This window comes from Leopardus geoffroyi, chromosome C2, assembly GCF_018350155.1.
Source record: "Leopardus geoffroyi isolate Oge1 chromosome C2, O.geoffroyi_Oge1_pat1.0, whole genome shotgun sequence".
Lineage (NCBI taxonomy): Eukaryota > Metazoa > Chordata > Mammalia > Carnivora > Felidae > Leopardus > Leopardus geoffroyi.
Genome location: NC_059333.1, coordinates 121,058,816 through 121,077,761, shown reverse-complemented (window position 1 = coordinate 121,077,761; position 18,946 = coordinate 121,058,816). Strand labels below are relative to the sequence as shown.

Genomic DNA, 18,946 nt, shown 5'->3' with positions numbered 1-18,946 from the left:
GGAAGGTTCTGGGTGCTGAAAACATTTATTTTGATGAAGGTGTCATTTAGACAGGTGTTTGAATTTGTCAAAGACATTGAATTGCATATTTAAGATTTGTGCATTGTATGTAAAGTATGCCTAAAAAGAAAAAACCCAAAACTAAAACAAGCAGAAATACAGAGTGCCCTGCAGGTGGCAGAAACATGTATCTATCAATTTATTGTACTTAGAACAGTGCTTGCCTCTTACTTAATGCTCAGTAAATGCTGGCTAAAATTACAAGCATTATCTATCACAACAAAGCTACTAGAGCTAAGTGTCATCCGCATCATTGTGCAAACTTGAAACCTGCTCTTTGGGAAAAGTCTGAAATCACTCTGTGATCTATCATAAAAATCGCATAATTTTTTACATGCCACATCCAATTTATCTTGTCTTATTAATATCAACTGTATCCTTAATTAGAAATAACAGCCACTCCACATATACATAAAAGTAGAAGATATCAGTGGGTAACTTGATAGTTTCCCAAAGGAGCTAAAGCTTAATTGTCATGGAGGGCTATGACGTGTGGTTGGTTCTTAGCCCCGGCTCAGAAAAGTATGCCACACAAGTGAGAAAAATGAAGCACAATGGTTGATGAAAACCCGTCACTGGTAAAACTCACAAGTGCAAAGGCTGCAAACTCTTCACAAATGAATGTAAGTTACTTGAGGGGGCGGGGGGCAAGGACCACAAAGGAAAAATGATAATTCTTTTGTTTTTCCCAGAAAAGCAATCCCATTTTTTTTTATTTATTTACTTTTTTTTTTGAGAGAGAGAGACAGAGAGACAGAGCACAAGTGGGGGAGAGGCAGAGAGACAGGGAGAAACAGAATCTGAAGCAGGCTCCAGGCTCTGAGCTGTCAGCACAGAGCCTGATGTGGGGCTCAAACTCACAAACTGCAAGATCATGACCTGAGCTGAAGTTGGACGCTTAACCAACTGAGTCACCCAGGCGCCCCGAACCCATTTTTTTCAATAAATTAATCAAATATTTATCAAGTACCTACTATGTGTCAAGTCATGTGCTAGGCTTTAAGGAAAGGACAAAGGTAACTGCGTTCATTCATTCATTTATTCATTTCTTCCATTTCTTTCTTTCTTTTTAAAAAAACTTTGTTAACGTTTATTTATTTTTGACAGAAAGAGACAGTATGAGCAGGAGAGGGGCAGAGAGAGAGGGAGACACAAAATCCGAAGCATGCTCCAAGCTCTGAGCTGTCAGCACAGAGCCCAACGCAGGGCTCGAAGTCACAAGTGGTAAGATGACCTGAGCCAAAGTCAACCAACTGGCTCAACCAACTGACCCACCCAGGCGCCACTCTTTTTTTTTTTTTAAGTTTTGTTTATTTAAGTAATCTCTACACCCAACATGGGGCTCAAACTTATGACCCCAAGACGAAGAGTTGTGTGCGCCTCCTACTGAGCCAGCCAGGCACACTGCTCATAGACCATTTAATGGCTATTGGGAATATACATAATTTGTCAATTTTAGGCCTGTTTTTAAAAGTCTAAAATTAGGGGTGCCTGGGTGGCTCAGCTGGTTAGGCTTCCAAATTCTGCTCACGTCATGGTCTCACGGTCTGTGGACTATTAAAAAAATATTTTTAAAAAAGTCCAAAATTAAATTTACTATCTTACAATTAAAACTATTTCCACATAAACAAGAGGATGATTCCAAAGTATGCCAATACATTGGAATAGTAGTCCCAACAGCAGTTTTATTTTTTATTTTTAGTACTAGAAGTTAGAAAAGCCTAAGAATAATAGGATGTCAAGAAAGGCAGCAAGTGTTTGCTGGCTTTGTCACATAGTTCTGGGTAGTCGAATCAAATGAGGACCCAGAAAAATGAGGTCATTTCTCATTATCAACTGCAGCATTCTGTAAAATGTTAGGCTGATGGACATATCACACTCAAGACCTAGAAAGCTGACTGTTTCAATCTGGGCAATAGCAGTGAATGGATTCCTGATTCTGTGTCTGATAACATTTAACTCCAGAAAGTATTTTTCATGTTCTGCCCCAGCATTTAGGTGTGGCTTGAAAATATGCCCAATAACAAGTTATTGATTTATTTTTCTGAAAAGTGAAGAAAAACATCCAGTGTTGGGAGTATGCCAAACTCTCAAGCAACCAAACCCTTTGTACAATTCAAACCCAAAGATTCTAATACTTTATTTTCAACGTAAAATAGTGACATTTGGCTCTGAATGATAGCTTTAGGCTTGCAAGAAACAGGATTTATTGCTATAATACACCAGAGCAGATGTATTTGCAATAAAAGAAATGTCTTTACTGACATTAACAGTGAAGTGAAACACTGATTGTTGGTTTACTAAATACTATTTTTTATTTCAAACACTCGCGTAAGCACCTTTATCTTCAGCTGCCACCACACCTAAACATAGTCATGTCTGCACCCAGTCTCTTGAACCTCACCTGCCTCCATTTGATCATGTTTCTATTTTTTGTTACTTCCTAAAGCACTTATTGAAGAATAGGGAGTAAACTGTTACCTGCCACCTGTTCTCTCTGCTGGATGAGTAGTATTTGGAATGGCATTTCACCGTGGGATCTGATGTACACCTCAGCTTAACGTGTCAAAACAGAACATCTGACCTCCCCCACCAAATCTGCTTTGCCCTGGCCTCCCGGTCATGGTTGATGAATCGCACCTCCATCCTTCCACTTTGCACGGGTCAGTAACTGTGAAGCCATCCCTGGTTCCTCTTTTTCTTCCTCCCCACATTTTGTCCACCAGCAATTCTTTTTTGGCTCTATTTTAAAGTACATCCAGAAACTGACTATCCCTCAGCACCTCCTTGGCTCCCATGCTGGTCCAAACCATCATCATCTCTCATCTAACTACATTGATGGCCTCCTAACTAGTTTCACTACTGTCACCCCTGCACCCCAATCTCTGTTCTCAACACAGCATCCAGGGTGACCCTTGTCACTCCCCTGCTCCAGACCCTTCAGTGGCTCTGTGATAGTTAGTTTCACATTGTCAACTTGGATAAGCTGTAATATCCGGTTATTCAAACACTAATCTACGTATTGCCATGAAGGCATTTCATAAATGTGATCTACAATCAGTTCACTTTAAGGAGATTATCTTGAAAATGTGGGTGGGCCTCATCCAATCAGTTGAATGGCCTTAGCAGCAAAACTGAGGTATCTCAGAAGAAACTCTGTCTCAACACTGTAGAATCAGCTCCTCCTGCCTAACAGGTTCTCCACAAATTTCGGACTTGCCAGCCATCACAATTGCATAAGCCTATTCTTGGAACAAATCTCTTTATGTATGTATGTATGTATGTATGTATGTATATGTATGTATGTTTGTACATGTGTGCATGTGTATTTCTAAGTACACATGTATATCTTTCTATGTGTATATGCCTGCATGTATATGCATATATATCTCCTACTGGTTCCACTTCTCTGGTGAATGTTGGTAGAGCTCTTTGTGTCAAATATCTTCTATTTGCCCCTCCAGGTCCATTCTCCTCCTATTTCCACCCTACTCTCCTTCCTGGGTGGTTGATCTGAATGAAATCATCAACAATTATCCTTCAGTTGCTTGTAGCCATGGGAAGCCCCAACAGGAATTGCAAATAGGGAAGGGAGTTGGGTCAGGATCTTTACTTCCCTGGTTCTTTCTCTACGAAGTCACCTTAATACTGTACATTCAGTAACTAAATCCCCAAAGTGATCCTATGAGGTAAGGGATATTCTTAGCCACATTTTATTAGATGAGGAAACTGGGGCACAGAAAGATTAATAAACTCAAGGCCATACAGCTAGTAAATAACTGTTTTGGTAATCTATTGCTACATAAAAACCACCACAAAAGTCAGTGGCTTAAAACAATGCACTCTTTTTTTTTTTTTAATTCATTTTGAGAGAGAGAGTGAGCACAAGCCGGGGAGGGGCAGAGAGAGAGGAAGAGTCAGAGGGAGAGAGAGAATCCCAAGCAGACTTCATGCTGTCAGCACAGAGCTGGACATGGGGCTCAAGCTCACGACTCATGAGATCATGACCTGAGACAAAATTAAGAGTCGGATGTTTAACCGACTAAGCCATCCAGGCACCCCAATATGCTCTTATTTCTTATGGTTCTGTAAGTTCACTGGCCCCAGCTGGGTTGTTCTTGCTTGAATTATCTCATATAACTATCATCAGTTATCAGCTAGGGCTTGAGTCACCTGAAGGTTTAAGTGGGCTGGTTCTCCAAGATGACTTTTTTACTCCAGGGTCTGGCACCTCAGCCAGGAAGACTAGAATAAGTGGGGGATGTCTGGGCATCTCTGTCCTCTCTCTCCTCTTTCTCTCCCTCTCCATGAAGCCTCTCTACATGGTTGGCTTGGGCTTCCTCACAGCATGGTGGTCCTTACATGGCAGCTAGCTTCCCCCAGAGTGCATGTTTTAAGAGACTAAAGCAAAAGCTTTAAGATTTCTTACATCCTGGTCCCAGAAGTCATGTAGTATCACTTCTGCCCTACTCTGTTTGTTTCATAGGGCCAACCCAGATTCAGTGTTTGGAGGTACTAGAAAAAGGCATGAATACCAGGAGGTATTGTGAAGGTATGATATTGTGAAGTATGATATTGTGAGATATGATATTGGGGGGGGGGGTCATCTTTAAAGACTTACCACCACAATAGTGGAGCTGGTATTTGAATCCAGGCAGTCTGGCTCCAGAAACTATACTCTTAACCACTCTATCATGAGGTGTCTCTATTAGGAATAAGTGAATAGCGGGCACTATTCTGGTGATTTGAGGCTCCAAAGGTTAATTAAAGTCCCTATCTCTAAAGATAGAAAATTATTTGCAATTTTTAACTGACAATCCTTTCTCTGTTTTAAATATCCTAGTTTCAAAAGTTAAGGGGCACTTTTGGTTGGTGCTGGGCGGGAGGTGTTTGGTTGAGGGGACATGGCTTGAGGAAAAGCAGGGAAGGTTTGGAAGTACTTCTGTGGACAGTCTTATGAAAGATCATATTTTAAGTGAAGAAAGGACATAGTGAGTAGGAGTGGGTATTTCCAATGGGAGCTAGCCATGCCCCAAAGGGATTACCATCCAGCATGAAATGCACTGGCTTGTAGACAAGTTCTACACAAACACCACCCTTTTATGCCTTATTACAGCCCTGGAAGAGAGGTTAAAAAAAAAAAAATCACCATCACCACCATTTATTGAGTGCATGCTTGCACCAAGCACTGTGCCAAGAACCTTTCATCTACTATCTCCTTCAATCCTCACATTACCCTTACAGGGCAGGTCTGACCATGATAAACAACTTTGGAAAGTTCTGGAATGTATATCACATACCTAGTAAATAGCTGAACAGTGTATCAGTATGACTTTCCAATGCCCATTCTTCTAGTCACTGAGTAATGCCACATATACAACCCTTGATATGAAACTTACAACCCTGTGTCATTGTCATTCATTTTGGGGACATCTCCCTCACTAGTAAGAGCCTCCTTGTCTCCTCCCCTCTCATTCAGGGATATGGATTTCTTTCCATTGCAGTCTTTTGTGCCCAACCCAGCACCTGGTCTCTGGTAGACACTTTAAAAATGGTTTTAAAGAATAAATTATGATTTTTTTCAGAGAAGGTAAATCTCAGCCTAGGGCTTTTAGAAGGTCTGTGTCTGGCAATCAGACTCGTATCAATTCATTTTTAGGAGGCATAAGCAGAAAAATTATCTCCACTGGCTTCCCTGTGCCCTTCTTGTCAGCCTTATCCACAGAACAGCCCATCTCTGACTAAAAACTCTCTCCCTCCCTCCACATTTTGGGAAACACTATTTTATTATATGCAGTGCTCAGGAGTGTCTTGGGGGTGAGGGGATGAAAGAGAGGTGATATTTAGTGGCAGGGCTTGTGCTGTTTTAATTCCAACTCCCCACTTCTCTATGGGTGTTCCATTTATTTTTAGATGTTTATACTGGTTTTCCAAAGACTTGCCAACATTGACTATCATGATTTAACAAATAATATATCTGAAGAAAACACTTCTTTTCTCCAAAGTTCCTAGAGTAAGACATTCAAGTATACCCAAAAGAGCTATTGCCACTGTTGTTAAAGCTACTAAATTATAAGGTGAAACCGTGTAAGATAAAGGTAGTGATTACATTTTTCATAAGATGAAGAAGCAATAATCTATACATATGAAACTTCACTGTGCCAGGAACATGGGACAGCAACTATTCACAGGAACACTTTCCTAACTAGGCAGAACAATGTGGGGAAAAAGAGAACCCTTAAAATTAGGAGCTCCCCTATATGCTTCTCCGGTCTCTAGCACAGAGAATCCAACAAATGAGACCTCTCTCTCTTTTTTTTTTTTTTTTTTTTTTGGTATTGTTAATTCTTGATAGATTTTGAGGAATCTGCAAACCTATGGAACAATTCTAATTTGCCTATAATTTCACATCATAAATTGAATTCTGGAGGTGGGCAAGGAATGTGAAAGTGATTCCATCAGTCTTCTTAATAATACATTCTTTAAGACCCTTTCCGGGTATTTTACCTCTGTTAAATGCCTTCTCAATTTATACTGCTTTTTGACAGAGAGGTTTTAAGTGTGCTATTTTTGTGCTCCATTATTAAAGTGATAGTTCAGGAAAGAATGACTTTTTGGTCACTAATATGTTAGTAAGGACAATCTTTTTCAGAAAAACATGAAGACTTCGTTTTCATGGTGTCTCATTTTCCTTCTACTCATTAAGCCCTTTCTAAGGCTCTGCTTTAGCCCAGCACTAAAAACTGCAGGCAGTACAAATAAGCACATTTATAACATTAGGTTTTCAATCAATAAAAACATTTGATTTTCATGTGAACGAGCAAAGACAAACAAAACAAAAACAAGCAACAGAAGCCCTTTTAAAACAAGCAGAAAACTAAACAAATTTAGAAAAACTGGACTGAGGTCCCAATGGGAAAATGTCACCTCCTTGCTTATTTATTTGGGATTTGTGTTCTCCTTGCTTCCCAGGAAGATTTAAGGGAGCAAGGGAAATGTTTTAGATCTTCCAATGTCTTATCAACTGAAACCTAATCGGGACAGTGTAAGTGCCCTAAGAATCACAAAGTATCTGAATTATACTCTCTTAATTAAAAAACCCAAACAAAAAACAGCTATAGTGCTCTTATCCCATTCATATGGTCCTCAAGCTTGGGTATGCAGACATTCTCTGTTAATTATTCCCATCTTTACTAAGGAATTAGATGTAAATAATATTAAGTCAAGCACCAGGTTAAATTACTATTCAAGGCAGCTGAAGTAACCAGGCCTAGTCCAACAAATATATGCGTACATAAAAAAAAAAACCCATAGTTAAGATTGGAATTTAAGTCTCTATATAATTCTAAATTCTACATGTAGCTTAAAGCCAGGAAATATGTGCTTAAGGCCAAAATTCCATTCCCCTATCTGTCCTGCTGTGGTTATGCCAGGCAAATAATAGTTAAAGCAATTTTAGAACCTCTTGCTATACTCTTAGCTATAATTAAGTGACTTAAATGTTGAGTTCCTGTCTAAATTCACTATTTGTTTTCTCAAATTATATACCCAGCACTGATCTTAGTAGAACATCATTATTTGTTTCAATTTTCACACAACCCCATGCCCCACCACTGCTGACTTTCTTCTCACGAAGCCATATGCAGGTTATTGGGAAAATATAAATCCCAACTACATTTTTAACCTATCATTTCTTTAAAAATGTGAAATCCATTTAAATTTAATCAGGCTTTTGGAGGATAGATTCAGTATGATGACTTTAACACACATTAAAATGTAGTTAGCAAAACTACCCCCAAGACAATGGTATAGGAATGTCTTTATATGATTATTTATCAGACATATTTGAAAATATAAAGCAGGTGTTGTAAAAGGGCCCTATGATGTCAAACAAAGGACACAGTACCAATTTCTCAAGTCTTAGAGTAGCACAGATATAAAATGGGTCCTAACATCTTTCACTCTTTGCATAAAGCAATAATAATCTAAGACATTCAATAATCTTTTAAAAATGTAAATAAGACTTATTCCACATTATCAATACTTAAAACTACTTACAGTGAGCATCGTAACTATTTACACACATAACTGCTACTGGTTTTCTCTAACTCCCCACCAGTTTATAAACTCCTTGAGGACAGAAACTTTGCCTTGTCTTTTTTACCCCAGGGCCCAACCAAGGCTTAGTTCACAGCAGATGCTTAATAAGCATCAGGTGAATGTTAATTTATTTGCTAAGTAAGCTTGTGATAGTGCCTTTGTATTAGTAAGCTGAAAAATTTTGTGCTCTTTTCATATCTGTGCAGGAATGACAATACTGCCAAGTTATGAGTTCTTTAGACCTCAGTTTCCCTACATGTGAAATGGGCATACTGATACGTATAACACTGACATCACAGAATTGGATGGGAATGAAATACAATGATACAATGTATTTGAAGGTATGCTGAAAACCACAAATTATTATTTTATATCTACAATCTATAAAATAGTATTGATCAAAGGCAAAAGGAATAAATTAAATTTCCTTATAACTTATAGCCCATTGACAAGTCCTTGAGACAGTCAGGGTGACCTTCCTCTAGGAACTCAACCACCTCGATGATGACACTTTGCTAAAGGCAAAAGGCAATCTTAGCTTAACATTATCCCGACCCCTGGGATCCTGTAAATCTATGTTAACATATAAAAATTCCTTTGGAAACTTCCTTTATCTCTACCCCCAGGACAGAGTTTAGCAATCATCCTCCAAGCATATGGCCCACTGATACACATCTGAAGGGTCTCATGACTAGGCTTTTACTAGACAGTAGTAAATGACCTTTTCCTGACAACTAGCCCCTCAAGGTCCTGGAAATCTTGCTTCCAAATTCCTTAGAGAACTATGCTATCCCTAACACCCTCCCAACATGAAAGTATATAATCAGTCACCTGTCACTACGCCAGTGCAGCTCTTTCTGTGCAAGGTCTGTCCCCGTGCTTTAATAAAACCACCTTTTTGCACCAAAGACATCTCAAAAATTTTTTTTGACTATTTGCTCCGAACCCCACCATTTCCACATCAGTATATTTAATTCCAGTTCAAAAGAAAGAATAGTTATCAAAATGACCGTACATGGATTACCTGGGAGCCTGAAGATCTTCAACATATGATTTATGCTTTTTCTTCTGCATGAATTAGCTAAAGAAAATTTTGCCACACACTTCTAGTTTAAATGGAAGTGATTCTATTCATTGCTATAATTGTTCTCCCATTTCTGGCAAAGGTCTGTGACCTTCTGACACTCCCACATTATTTAATTCAGAGTTAAAGGAACCTCCACTGCCAAATTTTAAACTCCTCAAACGTTTGCTGATTTTTCCCAAGCCAGATTTCTGCTGAAAATAATAACTGAAACCTTCAATAATAACTGAAACCTTCAATAATTGGCTAATTTCAATACCTTAAAAAAATTTTTTTTGAAATAAAGAAAAGTGTTCCGTTCGCAGCACGTATACTAAAATTGGAAATAAAGAAGGCATATAAATAATAAATAAGTACTTTGGAATTCTAATGCTGATTTATAACAACAGGACAACATAATATGAAGTATCTGATTTTAAAAACTTTTGTAAATCATGCCCAGCTTTAAATCTAAGCACAAATCATTTTCACCTGTATCTACATACCAACTGCTGTTTCTGTTAGATAAGGACGGCAACTGCCTAACACACTCAGATGCCACATTTAGTTTTAACTTTGGGAACCAATTTAAAATAACAATTCCTACGTATCTATTCAAGGAGATTTCCCAGAAGGTTCTAGGCTTCCAGTTTCCTCTAATTTGCATAGTTGCTATAAACAAAGATTCAGCTGGTTCCACTTAACCAGCCATAACATATGTAGCCCAAGTCAAACTCTGAATAGTTGCTTTCACAAGGTATTATTTTGCTACTAACGTCTATTTTTTTTTTTAATTCAAAAACTGTGTCAAACCATCAGTATGAATCTGTAACGCTACTATGGGATTATAAAATGAACAAGTTATGGATGAAAAGATCAAGGAACAGAAAAAGTATTGGTGATTTGCCAAGTTTGCAATGAATTTATAATGAAACCATTAACGGAATGGAGATTTTTGTGTCAGAGCTACCTGTGGAGCCTCACTCCCACTCGGAGCCTGGGGAACACGTCTTCACAGGCAGCCCCCCCCCCACGTTTGCATCTCATACATATTCATCTGTATATCTCTAGCCCCGTACCTGGTGCGCTCTTCAAAAATGTCTTGTCAATGCAGCAGTGAACTTCATCACACGGGCTGTGTTCTTGTTCACAATGGTCCACTCTTTTCTGCTTCGTTTAGGGATCTCAGAGATCTCTTACTGTCTCCCGCACCGTCTGATCCCAATGCACACATGCACCTAGCAGGAGGACCACTGCGATGGAGGGTCCACGTAGTGTTAATACTCAGAGCTTTGTTTCCTGTTACAGGGCTGGCTACAGGTGGAGTTACTGGTTCTCATCCTTAAATCAATTCAGCTGAACTTTGTCTCAACCCAAACCTCCTTAGAAGAACCAACCACCATTTTCCAAAGTTTTATGTACATTAGCTCTCAAATCCTACTTAACTAACTCCTGTCCCCACCACCTATGTCAAATAAGTATTTTTTTATACAGATGCCCCTTAACTTCCAGTTCCAAAAATCAACTCTCACAGGAAACTAAGAAACCTTCTACCCCATCACGGATTACAAAATATTTAACAATTTCATAACCCTCTAATTCTCTGGCTTAATCTCTAACTGTACATTTTTGAGAACATATTCAGTAAGATTAATTAGTAAAACCTAAGACTAGTTGAGGTCACCAAGAGTTGCAGCCAGAAAGATGCAGCTGAGTCAAGAGGCTTGAGTTCCAGTCACAATTTCAACTCTCCATAGAACAAGTTTCAGCTTCTCCACTTGCAAAGCAGAAGCACAACAACGCAGCACGGAGCACCCCTGTCCTGAACATACCTTTACGTGAGTAAAATTAACCTCACTATCCAAAGAAGTTTTTGTGTTGAGGGAAATATTCGTATTATATACTGCTCAATATGGTAGCCACTATCTATATGTGGCTACTGAACAATTGAAATATGGCTAATGTGGGGGCACCTGGGTGGCTCAGTCAGTTAAGTGTTCAACTCTTGGTTTTGGCTCAGGTCATGATCCCAGGGTTGTGGGATTGAGTGTTGGGTTGGGTTCTGAGCTGTCAGCGTGTAGCCTGCTTGGGATTCTCTCTCTCTCTCTCTCTCTCTCTCTCTCTCTCTCTCTCTTTCTCTCTCTCTCTCTCTGTCTCTCTCTGTCTCTATCTCTCAAGATAAAATAAACAAAAAAAAATATGGCTAATGTGATTTAGATACTGAATTTTTAAATTAATTTGGCTAATTAACTTAAATAGCCAATGTAGACAGTGTTTGGGACAGTGCAGCTATCCAAGAACTAGCTATGAAAATTTTAAAGTACTATAATTTAAGGACAAATCTAAATTTCTAATCTGTAAGCTGTATTTCCATACTGAAAAGTCTATTACAATTGGCTAGAAAGTTTGGTTGTGACAGGCAGTATTCAACTTTCTTAAAGTCTACTACCATTAGACTCTCTTCAATCTCCTACTAAGATGTTGTTCAATGAAAACGATTTGGTGGGGAGAGCCACTTTGCGGGAACACATCTCCAGTCTGGAAGAACCACGATGAGAGGAAGGTAAGGAGCAAGAGGCAGAATATTCCTCTTCAACTATAGGAACTAGACTTTTAGGACCACTCTTGAGACTCCCATTTTGAGGCATCTCTGTGATGTTTCAATAAATTTATTTTTTTAATTTTTTTAAAGTTTATTTATTTTGAGAGGGGGCGGTATGCACATGCACACACACATGAGCAGGGGGGTGGGCAGAGAGAGGGAGAAAGAGAATCCCAAGTAGGCTCAATACCGTCAGCGAAGAACTCAATGAGGGGCTCGATCTCACCTCATTGGTGAGATCACGACCTGAGCCAAAATCAAGAGTTGGATGCTTAACCAACTGAGCCACTCAGGTGCCCCTTTTAATAAAATTTATATTGGGGCGCCTGGGTGGCGCAGTCGGTTAAGCGTCCGACTTCAGCCAGGTCACGATCTCACGGTCCGTGAGTTCGAGCCCCGCGTCGGGCTCTGGGCTGATGGCTCAGAGCCTGGAGCCTGTTTCCGATTCTGTGTCTCCCTCTCTCTCTGCCCCTCCCCGGTTCATGCTCTGTCTCTCTCTGTCCCAAAAATAAATAAACGTTGAAAAAAAAAATTTATAAAAAAAAAATAAATAAAATTTATATTGAATTAGCCAGTAGAAACTCCGTTCTTGGTTTACTGACTGCAGGAGCAGGAAAATGGACTGATCCTCCTCCGGCTTTGGGAAAGCCTTTAACAGACCGCCTTCCCTGAGGCCACACCAGAGCTCAGCCCTGTCTGGAGCAGCTGCCAAGCAAGGGTCCTGAGCCTGGTATATCCAGCCTCTTGGCTGGTGCCACTACATCCTAACTGCATTCAGAACTGCTAAGCCAACTGCTTTAGGCAGAAGAGTCCATGTTTCATCTTCTTTGTTACCGCCCTTGTCTAGTCCACTATCTCCTCTCTCCTAGATGCCACATTAGCTTCCTAATTGGTCTCCCTGTTCCATTCTTAACTCCCTACAACTCATTCTATACAGCAGCCAGAATGACCTTTCATTGTTGCGCAACCATCGCCACCACCATCCATCCCCAAAACTTTTTCATCTTCCCTAAGTGAAACTCTGTACCCATTAAACATTAACTCCCCACCCAGCAGCCCCTGAGAACCACCATTCTGACTCTATGAATTTGACTACTCTAGATACCTCATATAAACAGAATCATGCACTATTTGTTCTTTTGTGATGGTTTACTTAACTTAGCACAATGTCTTCAAGGTTCATCCATATTGTGCCATGTGTCAGAATTCCCTTTTTAAGGCTGAATAGTGTTCCTTTGTATGTCTACACCACATTTTACTTATTTGTTCATCTGTGGATAGATACTTGGGTTACTCCCACCTTTTGGCTACTGTGAATAATGCTGCCATGAACATGGATATATAGGTATCTGCTCAAGTCCCTGCTTGCACTTCTTTGGGGTATATACCCAGAAATGGAATTGCTAGATAATATGATAATTCTATGTTTGTTTTTCTTTTTTATGGAAGTATCAATGACACCCAAAGGTTACATTAGTTTCAAGTGTACAACATAGTGACTGGACAACTCTACACCCTATGCTGTGCTCACAAGTATAGCTACCATCTGTCACCATACAACGTTATTACAGTACCACTGACTGTATTCCCTATGTGGTACCTTTCATCCCCATGACTTATGTATTCCATAACTGGAAGCCTGTATCCCCCACTCGCCTTCACCCATTTTGCCCATCCCTCCACCCACCTCCCCTCTGGCAACCATCAGCGTGTTCTCTGTATTTATAGGTTTCATTCTGCTTTTTTTTAGGTTTAATTTTTTGAGAAAGTGCCATACTGTTTTCCACAGCGGCTGCATCATTTTACATTCCCACCACCAATGCACAAAGGTTCCAATTTCTCTACATCTTGCCAACAAGACTTGCTATTTTCTATTTTTTTATAATAGCCATCCTAATGGATGTGGAGTAGTATCTATTTTTTTTTTTTAATTTTAGAGACAGAGTGAGAAAGAGAGAGTAAGTACATACAAGAAGGGAAGAGGGACAGAGAGAGAGAGACAGAGAATCCCAAGCAGGCTCCAAGCTCAGCATAGAGCCCGACAAGGGGGTCTATCTCACTGTGAGATCATGACCCGTGCCAAAATCAAGAATTCAGATGCTCAACTGACTGAGCACCCAGGCACCCCTATTTTATATTTACAATGCATTTCTCACTACTTAATATCTTATTATTTACTTGTTTATTTAAATATTAATTGCTTATCTCCCCAAACTAGAATGCTAGCTGCATGAGGGAGGGCAAGGAGTTTGGCTGCATTGTTTGCTGCCATAATCCAAATAGTATCCAGCACTCAAAACACATCTGTTGAATGAATGAGAGACCTCAGGATTACTAATTTTAGCAATATCACGGTCCTCCTCTTTTTATGTTCCCTAGGATGTACAGGAGCTCAAAGTCCGCTTCTGCTACTCCGACAAACTAGAGGACTGTGAAGAAGAACTGAGAAGATTTTTACAAATGAATTAGTGCTATTCTCTGTGAAATATGAAGAAATAAAAATGTTGTCAAACTAAGACCTTGAGAGGACTCAGGGCTTTTGGGAATAGCAGAGGCAGTAATTATAACCAGGAGAATGTGCTGGGCTTCTCTGGAAGTTCTTGGTAGCTACTCATATGCAAACACAAAAGACACAGGCCCCTTGGAATAGAATAAACTCAACTGGCTAAGAGTGAAAACTATTAAGCTTTTTTTAAGTAGAAAATCAAGTTGTGTAATCCTTTTTTCTACATTACCTATACTTTCTAAAAAAATTTTTTTCTTTTTTTTTTTTTTTCTTCCGCCAAAAAAGGCTGGCATTTGTTAGTCAACTTCACGAACATGAGTTCAGGCAGCCTGAGAAAACCACAAATAAATATGTCACAGAGACTGCTTGTCGTCTGCTTGTTTTCCCTTCTTTCCACAGTTGATAGAAAACTTTTACTCAAAAGAAAACTTTTGAATTTTAGCAGAGCACCTGGATGCCTGAAATGAAGACTTCATTTCTCAGTTTTCTTGCAGCTAGAAGTGCCATGTAACTAAAAACCAGCCAATGAGATGTAAGAGGAGAGTTGCATGTAATTATGCACAATGTCCTTAAAGGGAGGATACATGCCCTTGTTTTTCTTCCTTTATTTTGGCTAGAACAGAAACATGATGGCTGGAACTTGAACACGCATCTAAGTATGGCCTAACAGGGAGAGACAAAGATACTGAGTGCCTAAAGGTTTGAAGCCGCCACACCAACCTTGCATTGCCTACCTCTAGATTCCTTTATGTGAGAGAGAACCAAACTTCTCTGTTATTAGGGGTCTTTAACTCTATTAGGGGTCTCTGTTACTGGAAGCTAACCTAGTCCTGACTCACACAGAATACCTTCAGTATGATTATAGAACCCAACCGCAGAAATAAGGTCTTCCTAGATATAGATATAGACATAGATATAGATATAGACATAGATATATAGATATAGATTGTTCCATAGAAGTCTGAGTTGTTTTGAGCTGATGCCAAGCCCAGCTTAACCAATGAAGTAAGTGGGTAAGAGTGATCTGCCATATCGACTATAAGTCAGAAGGAAGGAGAAGTCAATACCAAACAATAATGATAATGAAAATGATAACAGTGATGGGTAACATTTATTAAGCACTTATTATATCTCAGGCACTGAGCCAAAGGCCTTTACGTGCACTAATTGGTTTTAATTTCACAACAATCCTGAGGTGTTTGGGGTTTTTTTTTTTAATGTTCATTTATTTTTTGAGAGACAGAGTGTGAGTTGGGGAGGGACAGAGAGAGAGAGGGAGACACAGAATCCGAAGCAGGGTCCAGGCTCTGAGCTGTCAGCACAGAGCGCGATACATAGCTCGATCTCACGAACTTTGAGATCATGAGCAGAGCCGAAGTCAGGCAATTAATGCACAGAGTCACCCAGGTGCCCTACAATCCCGAGGTTTAAGAAAGATAAATCCTGGTCACACAATTTATCAGTGATAGAATGACAATGTGAATCCAGGGAAGACTGACTGGTGGGCCCATACACCTAATTTTTACATTGCATCCAAACAGAACATCCATTATACTTCCCCTCCTCCCACGTAAGAATATGGTAGTCAGGCCTCTGCTGAAGCACACCACTGCTTTACCAAGGAAAACCTTCACTGGACACCCTCCTCCCATCGACATTTGATGCCATACCAACTATGCCCATAATACCCCATATATAGCCAACCATGAATTTCTACTTGTTAGGCACATGATGCCTCCCGGCCATTAATTTCCTTGGATCATGTATAACTTAAAGCCATTAAATTACAACTGAAACACAACTATAATATGAAAACCAAATTCCGTGTTTATTTTGAAGCCTTATTCACGCTCACACTAATATCACTATTTCAAAGCTGCTTCTTATGACTCATTCTCTCCTGGCCCCATGTGTTGCAGTAACATAATGAAATATGTACCAGTTCATCAGACAGTCAATATTTTATAGGGGAGCATCAACACATACAGGAGCCAAGTTTTATATTAGGGCAGTGGACCCCTCATATTGCCTGTCAAACGACCTTGTTAAAAATGCCCCATTACAAAATAGGTTTCACTTTATGCAAAGCTGAACTTACCAAATGTTTGATCAAGTCAACTTATATAATTGTTCTAGGCCTCAGTTTCCTATCTATAAAATGGGTACAGAAGAGTTACTTTTCAGAGTGATTTCAAGGATTCAGTGAGAGTATGTGAGTTAACTACTTGGCATAGTGTCTAGGAAACAGTAAGTGCTCAGTAAGAGGGAGCTACTTTAAAAATTATAATCAGCCTGTGGCACAATCTGACTGAATAAAGGTCTCAGTGAACCAATGTGTTCAATTACTAAACAACTTCCCAACAACGAAAAAATGAAAAAGACTCACCCCATCATACTGACTGGAAGGATGACTCAATCTAGCTGATTCTAAATCCAGACTATTTTTTTTTTAAGATGGCTGTCTGGAAATCTGACTGCTTATCTTGACTTGGCATAATCTATGCCATTACTAACCAGCATGGGCATTTTATTAGCCTTTGTTTGATATTTAGACTTTACTGCCCTATTCCACAATTACTATTATTCTCTATTCTCAGATTGCCATTAGTGGTGGTTTTAAATCAGGAACATTAAGTGGGATTTTTTTTTTTTTTTCATTTTCTTTTCCCTTTTACTCATAATGGGTATAAAGTAGTCAGGGATGAGCATTACCTTTGATCTTCTGTTCTCCACTAGGAGACATTTATGCAGGGTACAAGCAACAAATGGATTCCAAAAGTCATTACAACAGGCCTTTGAAAACAGCCTTAATTTTCAATCTATGAAACTCAACTGAGTCAGTATGAGTTTTCAGAAACACATCTGCTTTAAGAATTTATTCCTTCAACAGTTATCTTGTGCCCTTTCTAATCACTAACACAGGATGCCACTAGTTCTATTAATAAAAATCTCCCACATAGTTGAGGTAAATCCAACATTTCACTATTTCAGGCACTCGCCCCTTACCTAGATCCTTACGCCAGAGGAAAAATGCAGCAGCCTTCCACTGTTTCCAATACCCACTTCCAGGAGAATACCCTTAAAAAAAATGCTTACTGTGATTTTCCAAGTACATTTGCTATTTGGAGGGTACACTCCAGGAAAACCTTCGCTGCCAATAAATCCAGACTCTCCAGTAAGAATGCCGCCACATGTGAAAACAGGTCTGGGAAAATAAAAGAAGGACACTTAATTTGAAAGTGGGTCTAACAATCCAATGTCAACTTCAGAAAGGTGTAGCCTATTAAATATGGATAAAGTTAATATTGATTAATAAATGCCTGCACTATATACGGGATTTGAAATACTTGCTAGCTTTTAGAATATTTAAATTATAGCCTAATAAAACATTCAGTCCAGTTGCCATCTGTCTCCATCCTAGTAACACAACATCTATTTATCCATCCATCCATAAGCAAATCCTCCACATAGTGGTAAGAGCTTATAGGAAAATGGTAAATGGATAAACAAGCAATTGGTTAACACTAAAAAGTTTTAATTTCCTAGATGTGGAGAGATGCCTACTTCTCTCCTTTTCTGAATTTCATTGACCATTGGCAGGGCCTCCCATTTACAAACGGAGGTGGCTGGTGATGGAGGTGGAAGAGGGGATGCCAAAAGTGGGTCCCCCAGTCCAGGACCAGGGCCCTCCCTCAGCTCTGATGGAGGAGGCGAAGAGTTAACTTTCTGATGGAGGTGGCGTGCGGTTGCCCGCGCGCGCCGCGCGACTCGTTTTCCCCAAGGCTTCATGTCTCTGGGCCAAGCCGCCCGGGAGAGGAAAACAGAAGTAAAAAAGCAAAGTCCACAGATTTGGGCCCCAGTGCCTCCCTCCGCCCGCATAAGCACTAGGGAAGAAGAGGCGTAGGTCAGCTCCAGCCCCCGCCACGTGGTGGCCCGGCCAGCGGCAGGACCGGGGGCAGGCGGAGCTGGGGGGCTCGGGACCCGGCCCGGGGACAGACGGCGCGGGGACGGGGGACGCCAGAGCCCGGGTGAGCGCGGGGTCGCGCGCTGGTTCCCTGGGCGCCCCGACGCGGCTGCAGGGAAGCTGCGGGCTTGGCTGCAGCAGAGCGGGAGGAAGGTAGGAAGGGAGGGAGCCCGGGTGGGGGTCGCGTTACCTCTCCGGGGGCTGCTGCCGCGACAGCTGCGCGGCGGCGGCCAGCAACAGGCAGAGCGCGGCCCAGGCGCCCGCGCCCCTCATGGCCGGTGTAGACGCACGCGGCTCGTTCCCACCCCGGCGCGCACGCCGGTACACACACCGGCTCGCACCACCCCCCCAGGCTCACACTCCGGCACGCTCGGGCAGAAACACAGGCTCGCACGCTCCCCCCACCTTTCTTTCTCTCTCTCTCTCCCCCCCACCTCTCTCTCTCTCTCTCTCTCTCTCTCTCTCTCTCACGCGCGCGCGCGCGCACACGCACACACACACAGACACGCAGCCGCGGGGCAGCCCAGGTATCCGGGTGTGCTCGGCAGGCGGGTGGGGGTGCTTTTAAAGACGATTACGGTGCAGGCTGACTCGACGCTTAATTTCCCCAGAGGAGTTGCTCTGGCAGCCACAGGCCACTGCTGAATATCC

At 40.9% G+C, this 18,946-nt stretch overlaps 1 protein-coding gene across 1 annotated transcript in view; it reads right to left on the bottom strand.

Annotated features, from left to right (window-relative positions):
• Positions 1 to 18,946, bottom strand: part of PCOLCE2 (procollagen C-endopeptidase enhancer 2) — a 62,901-nt gene extending 43,955 nt beyond the window's left edge. Inside the window, exons 1-2 of the mRNA XM_045503401.1 lie at positions 18,486 to 18,946; positions 17,428 to 17,536 (exon numbers count right to left, since the gene is read on the bottom strand). Of these exons, the coding sequence (XP_045359357.1) occupies positions 17,428 to 17,536; positions 18,486 to 18,568 (192 nt within the window). The 5' untranslated portion in view covers positions 18,569 to 18,946. The remainder of the gene's footprint in view (positions 1 to 17,427; positions 17,537 to 18,485) is intronic.